The sequence below is a fragment of the Nerophis lumbriciformis genome, linkage group LG36 (assembly GCF_033978685.3).
Source record: "Nerophis lumbriciformis linkage group LG36, RoL_Nlum_v2.1, whole genome shotgun sequence".
Classification (NCBI taxonomy): Eukaryota; Metazoa; Chordata; class Actinopteri; order Syngnathiformes; family Syngnathidae; genus Nerophis; species Nerophis lumbriciformis.
In genome coordinates this window covers 11,029,138-11,047,496 of record NC_084583.2, presented here as the reverse complement: position 1 = coordinate 11,047,496, position 18,359 = coordinate 11,029,138, and the positions used below count along the sequence as shown (strand labels likewise).

The following is an 18,359-nucleotide window of genomic DNA, read 5'->3' as shown; positions in this document are numbered from 1 at the left end:
CAATTTCGTCCCTGACGTCGCATTATTTAGGAAACGGCGCCTATCTCGTCAGGAAACGATCAACTCTGACCTTGGTCTACCCTGGCGGCTGCAGCCATCGCCTTCAGAGGCAGATATTGATGGCAGAAAAGGCAACTTCTCCATCATTGTGTCCAGATAAAGGATGTGAGACAACTTGGCGATCGCATTGTTTTGAAACATCCGTCTGCAGACGTCAAAGCTGCTATGGAGTGAAACAATGCATTATATCTCCTTCAGGGACGATACTATCGGAAGGAGACGTAGATATGCCTTAGAGTAGTCAGTGTACAGCTTGTGGAGCAGTGTAGATGCTCTGAAGATGGGTCCACACACACAATACTGCCTTAATATTTAATATAGCTATGTGTGTGTGTGTGTGTGTGTGTGTGTGTGTGTGTGTGTGTGTGTGTGTGTGTGTGTGTATATATATATATATATATATATATATATATATATATATATATATATATATATATATATATATATATGTATATATATATATATATATGTATATATATATGTATATATATATACATATGTATATATATATGTATATATATGTATATATATGTATATGTATATATATATATATATGTATATGTGTATATATATATTTATATATATATATATATATATATATATATATATATATGTGTGTGTATATATATGTATGTATATATGTGTATGTATACATGTATATTATATATGTGTATGTATACATGGATATTATATATGTGTATATATACATGTATATTATATATGTATATTATATATGTATATTATATATGTATATATATGTATATGGGTATATATGTATGTATATATATATATATTTATGTATGTGTATATATATATATTATATATATATATATATATATGGATATTTTATATATATATGTATATTATATATATGTCTTAATAAGGTTATCCAAAAAATAGTGCTCGATACCGTAGTAGAGCGCAATATATGTATGTGTGGGGAAAAAATCACAAGACTATTTCATCTCTACAGGCCTGTTTCATGAGGGGGGGTACTACCCTCAATCATCAGGAGATTTTAATGGGAGCATTCACATACCATGGTTTATATAGGGCACAGAGTGGGTGGGTACAGGCTGGCGTAGGGGCGTGGTGATTGGCTCATGTGTTACCTAGGAGGTGTTTCCGTCTGTGGCGGCATGCTGTTACAATTTCGCTGCGCTTGTTGAGGGATGACAGGTCTGGACGGTAAATAATAAACAGTTTCTCTTTCAAGCATAGGTTGCATCTTTTATTACCACTATTGTAAGGTGTGCTGGATGCAAGAATTTGCCATGTTATTGAATATTCAACATTATTGTCTTTGAGGTCCCAAATGTGTTTGCTGAGTTCTGTGGTATTTCGCAGGTTTTGGTTCCTGAAAGAAGCCTTGTGGTTGTTCCATCTGGTTTTGAATTCTCCCTCGGTTAATCCTACATATGTGTCGGATGTGTTAATGTCCTTGCGTATTACCTTAGATTGGTAGACAACTGATGTTTGTAAGCACCCCCCGTTGAGAGGGCAATCAGGTTTCTTTCGACAGTTACAGCCTTTGTTGGTTTTGGAGTCGCTCTGTCCGGGGGCCGACGGCTCATTTGCAATTGTTTTGTTGTGGTTTGAGATGATTTGTCGTATATTGTTCATGCAGCTGTAGCTCAATTTAATGTTGTTCTTGTTGAATACTTTTCTTAGGGTGTTGTCTTTGGGAAAGTGTTTGTCAATCAGATTGAGGAATTTGTGTCCAATGTTAGTTGAGACGTTTTTGCTGTATGGGGGGTTGTACCAGATGATGTCGTTTCGTTTTCTGTTCTTTTTTGGCTGGTTTCCTGGCGTGGGTTCATAGGTGAGGGTGAAATTGTATCCGCTTTCATCAAGGGCTTTTTGGTACGGGGGGGTTGCTTGGTCAAATTCAGCTTTGCTAGATGACAGCATCGATAGTCTTTTATTAATTCCGGTAGGTATTCTTTTCGTGGTGGTGGGTGGGTGGTTGCTGTCATGGTGCACGTATTGGAGTGTTGTGTTGGGTTTCGTGAATGGTTGGTAGCTGTTATTTCTCAGGTTGAAAGTGACGTCAAGGAAGTTGACGGTTTGCTTGTTGGCTTCAATCGTGATCCGTAGGCCGTTCTCTTTGAAAATTTGGCATATGCGCTTCTTGGTATTCTCGCTGCTCCTTGGCGAGGCGCGACACACTGCCAGTCCGTCATCACGGTAAATACCAAGGTTCAGATTGAGGCTAGCGAGCTGGGAGAGGAGGAAACTCCCAACGAGTTCACACGTTTCTGCTCCGTCAAAACTTCCCATAGTGACGTCAAATGTTGCATTGTTCTTTTTTTGCCATGGTGTACTGTTGTGGATGAGAATGGAGTTTTTTGCGTGGATGATGATGTTTCTTTCGTTGCCTGTGATTGAGTCGTAGTCTGAGGCGAAGTCTAGTGCTTGAGTCAGTAGGTCTTGCGTGATGGAAGGGTAAAATTCTTCGATATCAAAGGAGATAAAGTTGTGCTGTTGTTTGTCTTGGATGTTGTTGAACCATTTGATTACTGCTGCTGTATTTCTCCATTGGTTGAGTGGTGTTTTGTCCTTGATTTTTGTGTTGACTCTGTCCAGGATTATTTTGCTGATTTTTCCTATTTCAGATTTAGTTGGGTTTATTATTCGGCATGTTGGGTTATTTGCGAAGTTGGGTTTGTGGTCCTTCAATGTGATGAAGGCTTCCTTGTTGGCTGTGGCGTCCACCCTGTCCTCAATGTCCAGTTCAGCCGCGATCCTTTTATTTTCCAGGTGGATGTTCTGTAAGGTGTTGAGTTGCGCTTTTTTGTATGATTTGGTGATGCTTCTGTCCAGTAAGGTGTGATGTTCTGGTATGTCCATTCTGTAGAAGTTTGTGATTTTATCGGCAGCTATGATGAGGTTGTTGTTGATCAAGGACAAAACACCACTCAACCAATGGAGAAATACAGCAGCAGTAATCAAATGGTTCAACAACATCCAAGACAAACAACAGCACAACTTTATCTCCTTTGATATCGAAGAATTTTACCCTTCCATCACGCAAGACCTACTGACTCAAGCACTAGACTTCGCCTCAGACTACGACTCAATCACAGGCAACGAAAGAAACATCATCATCCACGCAAAAAACTCCATTCTCATCCACAACAGTACACCATGGCAAAAAAAGAACAATGCAACATTTGACGTCACTATGGGAAGTTTTGACGGAGCAGAAACGTGTGAACTCGGGAGTTTCCTCCTCTCCCAGCTCGCTAGCCTCAATCTGAACCTTGGTATTTACCGTGATGACGGACTGGCAGTGTGTCGCGCCTCGCCAAGGAGCAGCGAGAATACCAAGAAGCGCATATGCCAAATTTTCAAAGAGAACGGCCTACGGATCACGATTGAAGCCAACAAGCAAACCGTCAACTTCCTTGACGTCACTTTCAACCTGAGAAATAAAAGCTACCAACCATTCACGAAACCCAACACAACACTCCAATACGTGCACCATGACAGCAACCACCCACCCACCACCACGAAAAGAATACCTACCGGAATTAATAAAAGACTGTCGATGCTGTCATCTAGCAAAGCTGAATTTGACCAAGCAACCCCCCCGTACCAAAAAGCCCTTGATGAAAGCGGATACAATTTCACCCTCACCTATGAACCCACGCCAGGAAACCAGCCAAAAAAGAACAGAAAACGAAACGACATCATCTGGTACAACCCCCCATACAGCAAAAACGTCTCAACTAACATTGGACACAAATTCCTCAATCTGATTGACAAACACTTTCCCAAAGACAACACCCTAAGAAAAGTATTCAACAAGAACAACATTAAATTGAGCTACAGCTGCATGAACAATATACGACAAATCATCTCAAACCACAACAAAACAATTGCAAATGAGCCGTCGGCCCCCAGACAGAGCGACTCCAAAACCAACAAAGGCTGTAACTGTCGAAAGAAACCTGATTGCCCTCTCAACGGGGGGTGCTTACAAACATCAGTTGTCTACCAATATAAGGTAATACGCAAGGACATTAACACATCCGACACATATGTAGGATTAACCGAGGGAGAATTCAAAACCAGATGGAACAATCACAAGGCTTCTTTCAGGAACAAAAACCTGCGAAATACCACAGAACTCAGCAAACACATTTGGGACCTCAAAGACAATAATGTTGAATATTCAATAATATGGCAAATTCTTGCATCCAGCACACCTTACAATAGTGGTAATAAAAGATGCAACCTATGCTTGAAAGAGAAACTGTTTATTATTTACCGTCCAGACCTGTCATCCCTCAACAAGCGCAGCGAAATTGTAACAGCATGCCGCCATAGACGGAAACACCTCCTAGGTAACACATGAGCCAATCACCACGCCCCTACGCCAGCCTGTACCCACCCACTCTGTGCCCTATATAAACCATGGTATGCGAATGCTCCCATTAAAATCTCCTGATGATTGAGGGTACCCCCCCTCATGAAACAGGCCTGTAGAGATGAAATAGTCTTGTGATTTTTTTTCCCACACATACATATATATATATATATATATATATATATATATATATATATATATATATATATATATATATATATATATATATATATATATTAGGGGGCAGCACGGTGGAACGCATACGAAGGTCCTGGGTTCGATCCTGGGCTCGGAATCTTTCTGTGTGGAGTTTGCATGTTCTCCCCGTGACTGCGTGGGTTCCCTCCGGGTACTCCGGCTTCCTCCCACCTCCAAAGACATGCACCTGGGATATAGGCTCCTCCCACCTCCAAAGACATGCACCTGGGGATAGGTTGATTGGCAACACTAAATTGGCCCTAGTGTGTGAATGTGAGTTTGTATGTTGTCTGTCTATCTGTGTTGGCCCTGCGATGAGGTGGCGACTTGTCCAGGGTGTACCCCGCCTCCCGCCCAAATGCAGCTCAGATAGGCTCCAGCACCCTCCCCGCCACCCCAAAAGGGACAAGCGGTACAAAATGGATGGATGGATGGACACCATAGATGAAATCAAGGTAACATAACTACACACTTAACTTAACTCAACATGGTAGATTTAAGCATAAAATAAAATAGAACAAACACAACAAATGTAGAAACACACATTTTTACAATGGAGTTCAGGGTGCGCATCGTGCATTCCATCAATAGCAAGCCCTGCGTGGAACTCTCGCTAAAAATCTGATGGTCGAGTTGACTTAAGTTTTTGCATTTTACAGTTTCGTTGTTTTATCCGTTGAGTGGATCATTTACAATGAAGGAAAGTATTGTGCTGCTGCCAGCCACAACAGGAGCAGCTTAATTGCTTCCACCTGCGCTCATTGGAGTAGCGGCAGCCAATCCAGAGGGCGCTTAAAGTCAGCTGACACGTCACCTTTTATGCACTGTGGGGTTGGGCTCAATTGCTATGGTGACATCCAGTGGACGCATTTAGAACAGCAGTTTATTTTGACAAAAAATACAGCTCATTTTTATATTGAGCAAACTGATCTAGCTCTATCCTGTCTTGCTGATTGTATTGTACCATATGTCCCGGCAAGGAATCTGCCTTCAAAGAACTCCGGCTTATAAGTGATTCCCAGAGTCCAAAAAAAGTCTGCGGGCTATAGAGCGTTTTCTATTGGGGCTCCAGTACTATGGAATGCCCTCCCGGTAACAGTTAGAGATGCTACCTCAGTAGAAGCATTTAAGTCCCATCTTAAAACTCATTTGTATACTCTGGCCTTTAAATAGACACCCTTTTAGACCAGTTGATCTGCCGTTTCTTTTCTGCTCAGGTTCGGTGGCCATGGATGAAGTGCTGACTGTCCAGAGTCGGGACCCGGGGTGGACCACTGGTCTGTGAATCGGTTGGGGACATCTTTACGCTGCTGACCTGTCTCCACTCAAGATGACCTCCTGCCGGCCCCACTATGGACTGGACTCTCACTATTATGTTAGATCCACTATGGACTGGACTCTCACTATTTTGTTGGATCCACTATGGACTGGACTCTCACTATTATATTAGATCCACTATGGACTGGACTCTCACTATTATGTTAGACCCATTATGGACTGGACTCTCACTATTATGTTAGATCCACTATGGACTTGACTCTCACTATTATGTTAGATCCACTCTGGACTGGACTCTCACTATTATGTTTGATTCACTATGGACTGGACTCTCTCACTATTATGTTAGATCCACTATGGACTGGACTCTCACTATTATGTTAGATCCACTATGGACTGGACTCTCACTATTATGTTGGATCCACTATGGACTGGACTTTCACAATATTATGTTAGATCCACTATGGACTGGACTCTCACTATTATGTTAGATCCACTATGGACTGGACTCTCACTATTATGTTAGATCCACTATGGACTGGACTCTCACACTATTATGTTAGATCCACTATGGACTGGACTCTCACACTATTATGTTAGATCCACTATGGACTGGACTCTCACACTATTATGTTAGATCCACTATGGACTGGACTCTCACTATTATGTTAGATCCGCTATGGACTGGACTTTCACAATATTATGTTAGATCCACTATGGACTGGACTCTCACTATTATGTTACATCCACTATGGACTGGACTCTCACACTATTATGTTAGATCCACTATGGACTGGACTCTCACTATTATGTTAGATCCACTATGGACTGGACTCTCACTATTATGTTGGATCCACTATGGACTGGACTTTCACAATATTATGTTAGATCCACTATGGACTGGACTCTCACTATTATGTTACATCCACTATGGACTGGACTCTCACACTATTATGTTAGATCCACTATGGACTGGACTCTCACTATTATGTTAGATCCACTATGGACTGGACTCTCACTATTATGTTGGATCCACTATGGACTGGACTTTCACAATATTATGTTAGATCCACTATGGACTGGACTGTCACTATTATGTTAGATCCACTATGGACTGGACTCTCACTATTATGTTAGATCCACTATGGACTGGACTCTCACTATTATGTTACATCCACTATGGACTGGACTCTCACACTATTATGTTAGATCCACTATGGACTGGACTCTCACACTATTATGTTAGATCCACTATGGACTGGACTCTCACTATTATGTTACATCCACTATGGACTGGACTCTCACACTATTATGTTAGATCCACTATGGACTGGACTCTCACACTATTATGTTAGATCCACTATGGACTGGACTCTCACTATTATGTTAGATCCGCTATGGACTGGACTCTCACTATTATGTTAGATCCACTATGGACTGGACTCTCACTATTATGTTAGACCCATTATGGACTGGACTCTCAATATTATGTTGGATTCACTATGGACACGACTCTCACTATTTTGTTAGATCCACTATGGACTGGACTCTCACTATTATGTTAGATCCTATATGGACTGGACTCTCACAATATTATGTTAAATCCACTATGGACTGGACTCTCACACAATTATGTTACATCCACTATGGACTGGACTCTCACTATTATGTTAGATCCACTATGGACTGGACTTTCACTATTATGTTAGATCCACTATGGACTGGACTCTCACTATTATGTTAGACCCACTATGGACTGGACTCTCACTATTATGTTAGATCCACTATGGACTGGACTCTCACAATATTATGCTGGATCCACTATGGACTGGACTCTCACTATTATGTTAGATCCACTATGGACTGGACTCTCACAATATTATGCTGGATCCACTATGGACTGGACTCTCACTATTATGTTAGATTCACTATGGACTCGACTCTCACTATTTTGTTAGATCCACTATGGACTGGACTCTCTCTATTATGTTAGATCCACTATGGACTGGACTCTCACTATTATGTTAGATCCACTATGGACTGGACTCTCACTATTATGTTAGATCCACTATGGACTGGAATTTCACAGTATTATGCTAGATCCACTTTGGACTGGACTCTCACACTATTATGTTAGATCCACTATGGACTGGACTCTTACTATTATGTTACACCCACTATGGACTGGACTCTCACTTTTATGTTAGATCCACTATGGACTGGACTCTGACTTTTATGTTAGATGCACTATGGACTCCAAGGTTTCTCATTGTCCCATTGGGTTGAGTTTTTCCTTGCCCTGATGTGAGATCTGAACCGAGAATGTCGTTGTGGCTTGTGCAGCCCTTTGAGACACTCCTGATTTTGGGCTATGTAAGTAAACATTGATTGATTGATTGATTGGTACTTTGTTCACCGGAAGTGACCAGGTAAGAATCCTGACTTTTCCCCCAGTATCTATTGGGTGGTAAAGCTGAAACGGCACCAAAGTTTTCTTCATAACGACACATTGAAACGCGGCTTGGCCGTGACACAAAACGGCCACTTTCCCCCGCGGGGAAACGTCCCGACTGTGCGGCACTTTGTTCCACTTCCCTCCCACGCTAGCTGTGTCATCAAAGGGCGAGGGTTTAGGGCAATTAGCTACCTGGCAGACTGGAGACCCGCGGGCGCTCCAGACTGGAGTTTTGCTGAAATGTAACGAGCAAACAGGCCATAATAAGCAGGGATCATCCCCGCCCTAATCTGTCACGGCTCAACACTTCCACTGGTGCTTTCTTTCACGCCCAGAGCTTGAGGACCCTCAGGGACGACCCACTGGAGGCTTTAGTGTCATTTGCATCCGAGTGGTGAGCAAAGCATCAATTCTCCACGTGCACATTTGGAAAGTGCTTTCAATTTAGCGGCTGTGGGAGCAGAACCGCTTCGACAACTCCCCAGCAGTTGTCGACCGGGCAAAGCGAATTAAACGCACCTTTAAATGTATTTTCTCTCAGTCTAATCAAATCTCTTTGGTTTCCAGCATGTTTGTGACAAGAGCCTCGACTGTGATTGTGTGAATGCTGCAAAACATTCACTCACATGCTTTTCTACACCACAACTCATCTATTTATTATTAGTCAATTTATTATTATGATTCTCCACATTTTGGCGCGTTCTACCGTCCACATTTTTCACCCGATTCAAACTGTTCCAACTTCAAACGGTTCAGGCTATTCAGGAATTGCGGGCTTTCCTTTGAAAAATTGCAAAAAATTCCCAAATTTCCCAGAAATCCAGGTTTTCCGGGACATTTTTCCCATTCAAAATGTATTGGCCATTTTTCAAACTTCCCCCGTTTCCACATTTTTCAACCAATTCAAACCATTCCTCCTTCAAAGTATTCCACTTATCCTGCACATTCAAACTATTATTTTCCCAAGTTAAAAAAAAAAAATCCAGGATTTTCCAGAATTCTCGGTTTTACGAACGCTATTTTCACCCGTTTTTCTGTCGACTACTCCTCCCAAATTTTTAACCTACTTCAACTGTTCCACCGACCAAACATTTCTATTAATCAGGACAAAACACAAAGTTGTTTTTTTAACTGGAAAAATTCCCTGTTTTCCCGAAATTCCTGGAATACCATTTCTCAATTAAAAATGTTACTACTTTAACATTTCTCGACCGATTTGAAAAATTACAACACCAACCATTTCAACTCATTCAGACCATTTTAACATTTTCCAAAAAATACCCGCTTTTCCCGAAATTCCCAAATTTCTATGAAATTCCCATTGAAAAGAATGGTACATTTTTTTCAAAGTTCTACAATTGCCACATTTTTAATCCGATTTAAACTGTTCCAGCTCCAAAATATTCAGCTTTTTTCAACAATTTAAAAACATTTGCAGATTTCTAAGAATTCCCAATTTTCAGGGACATTTTCCTCATTCAAAATGTATTGGCTATTTTTCAAACTTCCACCATTTCCACATTTTTCAACTGATTCAAACCATTCCACCATCAACACATTCCACCATCCTGGACATTCAAACTATCATTTTCCCAAGTTCAAAAAAAATTCCATGATTTTCCAGAATTCTTGATTTTCCCAACCCTATTTTCACCCTTTTTACTGGCGACTACTCCTTCCACATTTTTCGACCCACTTCAACCGTTCCACCGTCAAAACATTCCTCTTAATCAGGACAAAAAACTCATTTGGAAAAATTCCCGGTTTTCCCGAAAATTCCGTAATACCATTTCTCAATTAAAAAACTGTCACTACTTCAACATTTCTTGCCTGATTTAAACAATTCCAACACCAACCAATTCAGCTCATTCGGGACATTCATGCTCCTAATCATTTATTTTTTTTAATTCCCGCTTTTCCCAAAATTCCAGGAAGTTCCCATTGAAATCAATGGGACATTTTTCAACCTATTCAAACCATTCCAACATCAACACATTCCACTCATCCTGGACATTGAAACTAACACTTTCCCAAGTTCCAAACCAAATTCCGGTTTTCCTGGTAATTCAAACTCTTCAGCATCCAAACTATTCTTTCATTCATACTACATTCTGTCAGCATTTCACTTCAACTTCAGCATTGGAGCATTCACACATATGGTTTTCTACACCAAAATTAATCTATTTATTATTATTCAACTTATTATTATTATTCTCCACATTTTGGCGCGTTCTACCTTCCACATTTTTCACCCGATTCAGACCGTTACAACTTCAAACTGTTCAGCTTATTCAGGAATTGCGGACTTTCCCTTGAAAAATTTCAAAAAAGTTCCCAAATTTCCCATAATTCCAGGTTTTCCGGGACATTTTCCCCATTCAAAATGTATTGGCCATTTTTCAAACTTCCACATTTTTCAACCGATTCAAACCATTCCATCTTCAACACATTCCACCATCCTGGACATTCAAACTATCATTTTCCCAAGTTCAAAAAAAATTCCAGGATTTTCCAGAATTCTCGGTTTTCCCAACCCTATTTTCACCCTTTTTTCTGGCGACCACTCCTTCAACATTTTTCGACCCACTTCAACCGTTCCACCGTCAAAACATTCCTCTTAATCAGGACAACAAACGAAGTTGTTTTTTGAACCGGAAAAATTCCCTGTTTTCCCCAAATTCCTGGAATACCATTTCTCAATTAAAAATGTTACTACTTCAACATTTCTCAACCGATTTGAAAAATTCCAACACCAACCATTTCAACTCCTTTAGACCATTCAAGTTTTTTTACATTTTCCAAAAATCTTGAAATTCCCAAATTTCCATGAAATTCCCATTGAAAAGAATGGGACATTTTTCAAAGTTCTACAATTGCCACATTTTTCATCCGATTCAAACTGTTCCAACTCCAAAATATTCAGCCTGTTCAAAATTGAGTGCACTTTTTCAATAATTTAAAAACATTTGCGGATTTCTAAGAATTCCCAATTTTCAGGGACATTTTCCTCATTCAAAATGTATTGGCTATTTTTCAAACTTCCACCATTTCCACATTTTTCAATTAATTCAAACCATTGCACCTTCAACACATTCCACCATCCTGGACATTCAAACTATAATTTTCCCTAGTTAAAAAAACATTCCAGGATTTTCCAGAATTCTCGGTTTTCCAAACCCTATTTTCACCCTTTTTTCTGGCGACTACTCTTTCCACATTTTTCAAGCCACTTCAACCGTTCCACCATCAAAACATTCCTCTTAATCAGGGCCAAAAACCAAGTTGTTTTTTGAGCTGGAAAAATTCCCGGTTTTCCTGAAATTCCAGGAAGTTCCCATTGAAATCAATGGGACATTTTTCAACCTATTCAAACCATTCCAACATCAACACATTCCACTCATCCTGGACATTCAAACTAACACTTTTCCTAGTTCCAAACCAAATTCCGGTTTTCCTGGAAATTCAAACTCTTCAACATTCAAACTATCTCAACGTTCAAACTATTCTTACATTCATACTAAATTCTATCAGCATTTCACTTTAACTTCAGCATTGGAGCATTCACACATACGGTTTTCTACACCAAAATTAATCTATTATTATCATTCAATTTATTATTATTTTTCTCCAGATTTTGGCGCACTCTACCTCCCATATTTTTCACCCGATTCAAACAGTTCTAACTTCAAACCGTTCAGCCTATTCAGGAATTGCGGGCTTTCCCTTGACAAATTTCAAAAATTCCGAGTTTTCCCATAATTCTAGGTTTTCCGGGACATTTTTCCCATTCAAAATGAATTGGCTATTTTTCAAACTTCCACCATTTCCACATTCTTCAACCGATTCAAACCATTCCACCTTCAACACATTCCACTTATCCTGCACATTCAAACTATAATTTTCCCAAATTTTCAATTTCAGGATTTTCCAGAATTCTCGGTTTTCCCAACCCTATTTTCACCCTTTTTTCTGGCGACTACTCCTTCCACATTTTTCAACCCACTTCAACCGTTCCACCGTCAAAACATTCCTCTTAATCAGGACAAAAAATTAAGTTGTTTTTTGAACTGGAAAAATTCCCTGTTTTCCGAAAATTCCTGGAATACCATTTCTCAATTAAAAAACTGCCACTTCTTCAACATTTCTTACCTGATTTAAACAATTCCAACACCAACCAATTCAGCTCATTCATGCTCCTAATCATTTTTTTTTTTAATTCCCGCTTTTCCCAAAATTCCAGGAAGTTCCCATTGAGATCAATCAATCAATCAATCAATCAATGTTTATTTATATAGCCCAATGGGACATTTTTCAACCTATTCAAACCATTGCAACATCAACACATTCCACTCATCCTGGACATTGAAACTAACACTTTTCCAAGTTCCAAACCAAATTCTGGTTTTCCTGGAAATTGAAACTCTTCAACATTCAAACTATTCTTGCATTCATTCTACATTCTGTCAGCATTTCACTTCAACTTCAGCATTGGAGCGTTCACACATATGCTTTTCTACACCAGAATTAATCTATTTATTATTATTCAATTTATTATTATTCTACCTTCTACATTTTTCACCCGATTCAAATCGTTCCAACTTCAAATGGTTCAGTCTATTCAGGAATCGTGGGCTTTCCCTTGACAAATTCCAAAAATTCCCAGGTTTCCCAGAATTCCAGGTTTTCCGGGACATTTTCCTCATTCAAAATGTATTGGCCATTTTTCAAACTTCTACCATTTCCACATTTTTCAACCGATTCAAACCATTCCACCTTCAACACATTCCATCATACTGGACATTTAAACTATCATTTTCCCAAGTTAAAAAGATTCCAGGAATTCTCAGAATTTCATTTTTTTTTTCAAACCCTTTTTTGACCCTTTTTTCTGGCAACTACTCCTTCCACATTTTTCAACCCACTTCAACCGTTCTACCGTCCAAACATTCCTCTTAATCAGGACCAAAAAAGTACCAAAAAAATAAGTTTTTTTTTAACTGGAAAATTTCCCTGTTTTTCCAAAATTCCTGGAATACCATTTCTCAATTAAAAACGTTACTACTTCAACATTTGTCGACCGATTTGAAAAATTCCAACACCAACCATTTCAAGTCATTCAGACCATTCAAGTTTTTTTTAAATTTTCTAAAAAATTCCCGAATTTCCATGAAATTCCCATTGAAAAGAATGGGACATTTTTCAAAGTTCTACAATTGCCACATTTTTCATCCGATTCAAACGGTTCCAAATCCAAAATATTCAGCCTGTTCAAAATGTAGGGCTCTTTTTCAACAATTTAAAATCATTTGCGGATTTCTAAGAATTCCCAATTTTCCGGGACATTTTTCCCATTCAAAATGTATTGGCTATTTTTCAAACTTCCACCATTTCCGAAAAGTCCCATTGATTTCAATGGGACATTTTTCAACTTATTCAAACCATTCCACCTTCAACACATTCCACCATCCTGGTCATTAAAACAATAATTTTCCCAAGTTTAAATAAAATTCCAGGATATTCCAGAATTCCCGGTTTTCCAAACCCTATTTTATCCCTTTTTTCTGGCGAGTACTCTTTCCACATTTTTCAACCCACTTCAACCGTTCCACCGTCCAAACATTCCTCTTAATCAGGACAAAAAATGAAGTTCTTTTTTGAACTAGAAAAATTCCCTGTTTTCCCCAAATTCCTGGAATACCATTTCTCAATTAAAAATGTTACTACTTCAACATTTCTTGAGCGATTTGAAAATTCCAACACCAACCATTTTAACTAATTCAGAACATTCAAGTATTCTAACATTTTCCAAAGAAATCCCGCTTTTTCCGAAATTCCCAAATTTCGGTGAAATTCCCATTGAAAAGAATGGGACATTTTTTTCAAAGCCACGTTTTTCATTCAATTCAAACCGTTCCAACTCCAAAATATTCAGCCTGTTCAAAATTGAGTGCTCTTTTTCAACAATTTAAAAACATTTGTGGATTTCTAAGAATTCCCAATTTTCTGGGGCATTTTCCTCATTCAAAATGTATTGGCTATTTTTCAAACTTCCACCATTCCCACATTTTTCAACCGATTCAAACCATTCCTCCTTCAACACATTCCACCATCCTGGACATTCAAACTATCATTTTCCCAAGTTCAAAAAAAATTCCAGGATTTTCCAGAATTCTTGGTTTTCCCAACCCTATTTTCACCCTTTTTTCTGGCGACCACTCCTTCCACATTTTTCGACCCACTTCAACCGTTCCACCGTCAAAACATTCCTCTTAATCAGGACAACAAACGAAGTTGTTTTTTGAACCGGAAAAATTCCCTGTTTTCCCCAAATTCCTGGAATACCATTTCTCAATTAAAAATGTTACTACTTCAACATTTCTCGACCGATTTGAAAAATTCCAACACCAACCATTTCAACTCCTTTAGACCATTCAAGTCTTTTTTCATTTTTCAAAAATCTTGAAATTCCCAAATTTCCATGAAATTCCTATTGAAAAGAATGGGACATTTTTCAAAGTTCTACAATTGCCACATTTTTCATCCGATTCCAACTGTTCCAACTCCAAAAATATTCAGCCTGTTCAAAATTGAGTGCACTTTTTCAACAATTTAAAAACATTTGCGGATTTCTAAGAATTCCCAATTTTCAGGGACATTTTCCTCATTCAAAATGTATTGGCTATTTTTCAAACTTCCACCATTCCCACATTTTTCAACCGATTCAAACCATTCCTCCTTCAACACATTCCACCATCCTGGACATGCAAACTATCATTTTCCCAAGTTAAAAACAAATTCCAGGATTTTCCAGAATTCTCGGTTTTCCCAACCCTATTTTCACCCTTTTTTCTGGCGACCACTCCTTCCACATTTTTCGACCCACTTCAACCGTTCCACCGTCAAAACATTCCTCTTAATCAGGACAAAAAACTCATTTGGAAAAATTCCCAGTTTTCCCGAAAATTCCGTAATACCATTCCTCAATTAAAAAACTGTCACTACTTCAACATTTCTTGCCTGATTTAAACAATTCCAACACCAACCAATTCAGCTCATTCGGGACATTCATGCTCCTAATCATTTTTTTTTTTTAAATCCCCGCTTTTCCCAAAATTCCAGGAAGTTCCCAGTGAAATCAATGGGACATTTTTCAACCTATTCAAACCATTTCAACATCAACACATTCCACTCATCCTGGACATTCAAACTAACACTTTTCCAAGTTCCAAACCAAATTCTGGTTTTCCTGGAAATTCAAACTCTTCAGCATCCAAACTATTCTTACATTCATACTACATTCTGTCAGCATTTCACTTCAACTTCAGCATTGGAGCATTCACACATATGCTTTTCTACACCAAAATTAATATATTTATTATTATTCAACTTATTATTATTATTCTCCACATTCGCGTTCTACCTTCCACATTTTTCACCCGATTCAGACCGTTACAACTTCAAACTGTTCAGCCTATTCAGGAATCGGGGGCTTTACCTTGAAAAATTTCAAAAAATTCCCAAATTTCCCATAATTCCAGGTTTTCTGGGACATTTTTCCCATTCAAAATGTATTGGTCATTTTTCAAACTTCCACATTTTTCAACCGATTCAAACCATTCCTCCTTCAACACATTCCACCATCCTGGACATGCAAACTATCATTTTCCCAAGTTCAAAAAAAATTCCAGGATTTTCCAGAATTCTCGGTTTTCCCAACCCTATTTTCACCCTTTTTTCTGGCGACCACTCCTTCCACATTTTTCGACCCACTTCAACCGTTCCACTGTCAAAACATTCCTCTTAATCAGGACAAAAAACAAATTGTTTTTTGAACTGGAAGAATTCCCTGTTTTCCCCAAATTCCTGGAATACCATTTCTCAATTAAAAATGTTACTACTTCAACATTTCTCGACCGATTTGAAAAATTCCAACACCAACCATTTCAACTCCTTTAGACCATTCAAGTTTTTTTTACATTTTCCAAAAATCTTGAAATTCCCAAATTTCCATGAAATTCCCATTGAAAAGAATGGGACATTTTTCAAAGTTCTACAATTGCCACATTTTTCATCCGATTCAAACTGTTCCAACTCCAAAATATTCAGCCTGTTCAAAATTGAGTGCACTTTTTCAATAATTTAAAAACATTTGCGGATTTCTAAGAATTCCCAATTTTCAGGGACATTTTCCTCATTCAAAATGTATTGGCTATTTTTCAAACTTCCACCATTTCCACATTCCTCAACCGATTTAAACCATTCTACCTTCAACATATTCCACTCATCCTGCACATTCAAACTATCATTTTTCCAAGTTCAAAAAAATTTCAGGAATTCCCAGAATTTCCTTTTTTTTTCAAACCCTTTTTTGACCCTTTTTTCTGGCGACTACTCCTTCCACATTTTTCAACCCAATTTAACCGTTCTACTGTCCAAACTTTTAACTGGAAAATGTCCCTGTTTTCCCAAAATTCCTGGAATATCATTTCTCAATTGAAAATGTTACTACTTCAACATTTCTCGACCGATTTGAAAAATTCCAACACCAACCATTTCAAAAAATTCCTGCTTTTCCTGAAAAAACATTTGCGAATTTCTAAGAATTCCCAATTTTCAGGGACATTTTCCTCATTCAAAATGTATTGGCCATTTTTCAAACTTCCACCATTTCCAACCGATTCAAACCATTACACATTCCACCATCTTGGACATTCAAACTATCATTTTCCTAAGTTAAAAAAAATTCCAGGATTTTCCAGAATTCTCGGTTTTCCTAACCCTATTTTCACCCTCTTTCCACATTTTTCAACCCACTCCAACCGTTCTACCATCAAAACATTCCTCTTAATCAGGACCAAAAACCAAGTTGTTTTTTGAGCTGGAAAAATTCCCGGTTTTCCCGAAATTCCAGGAAGTTCCCATTGAAATCAATGGGACATTTTTCAACCTATTCAAACCATTCCAACATCAACACATTCCACTCATCCTGGACATCCAAACTAACACTATCCCAAGTTCCAAACCAAATTCCGGTTTTCCTGGAAATTCAAACTCTTCAGCATTCAAACTATTCTTTCATTCATTCTACATTCTGGTAAACGCAAGAGTGACAACAGTGCCCTCTAGTGGAACTTGGACAATAATTGTTTGCTCGAATTTTATTGACATTTGCATAAAACTTAGTGGTTAATGTGAACAAATTGAAAGGACGTTGATAAAGAGAAGACCTCCTTGTCTTGATTTAGAAGAAGAAGCTTTGGAATTTGGCTGCTGACGCCAGACACATGATTACATGCTGGTGTGTTGTTTTGGACACGGGTTAATACAAGATCTTCTCTTCACCAGCGGTTACTCAAGGTCGCCACCTCCATGTCCACAATGCGAGGCAGTCTGCCGCTGGCTCCGCCTTCCAGGTACCCGGACTTCACGCTGGACGTGTCCGAAGGCCTCCTCTTGCTCTTGTTCAGATCTGGACCAGACAAGGAAAGTGTTTTTTTTAATAGTTTCATCACAGACTTGGACTACGAGATGGAGGTCTAGACTATGAGGCTACAGCAGGTGGGGCCTCACCTGAGATGGCGAGGAGCATCTTACGTCTGGCGCCGAACGTGCACACGCCCACTTCCTTCAGGTCATCGTCAGACAGCGTGAGGAAAGTCTGGTAGTCGATCTGCATGAGCAGACATGGGGTTTCACTGCTAATATGCTAAATTGTTGTTATTTTATAGTCCTGCCATTGGATTCATTTGTGTAATCAGATTAATCCCCTTTTGAATTTGGATTAATCATTAATCACATTATATTATACTACACACTTAACTTAACTCAACATGGTAGATTTAAGCCATATTTGCCAACCTTGCGACCTCCGATTTCGGGAGGTGGGGGGTGGGGGAGTGGTCGGGGGTGGGGCAGGGTGTGGTTGGGGGCGTGGTTAAGAGGGGAGGAGTATATTGACAGCTAGAATTCACCAAGTCAAGTATTTCATACATATAT

General features: G+C 39.0%; 1 protein-coding gene across 1 annotated transcript in view; it reads right to left on the bottom strand.

The window, feature by feature from the left end:
• Window positions 1-17,542: 17,542 nt before the first annotated feature.
• The window catches only part of bicc2 (bicaudal C homolog 2), a 77,522-nt gene continuing 76,705 nt past the window's right edge, over window positions 17,543-18,359 (bottom strand). Inside the window, exons 18-19 of the mRNA XM_061930230.1 lie at window positions 17,934-18,033; window positions 17,543-17,832 (exon numbers count right to left, since the gene is read on the bottom strand). Of these exons, the coding sequence (XP_061786214.1) occupies window positions 17,702-17,832; window positions 17,934-18,033 (231 nt within the window). The 3' untranslated portion in view covers window positions 17,543-17,701. The remainder of the gene's footprint in view (window positions 17,833-17,933; window positions 18,034-18,359) is intronic.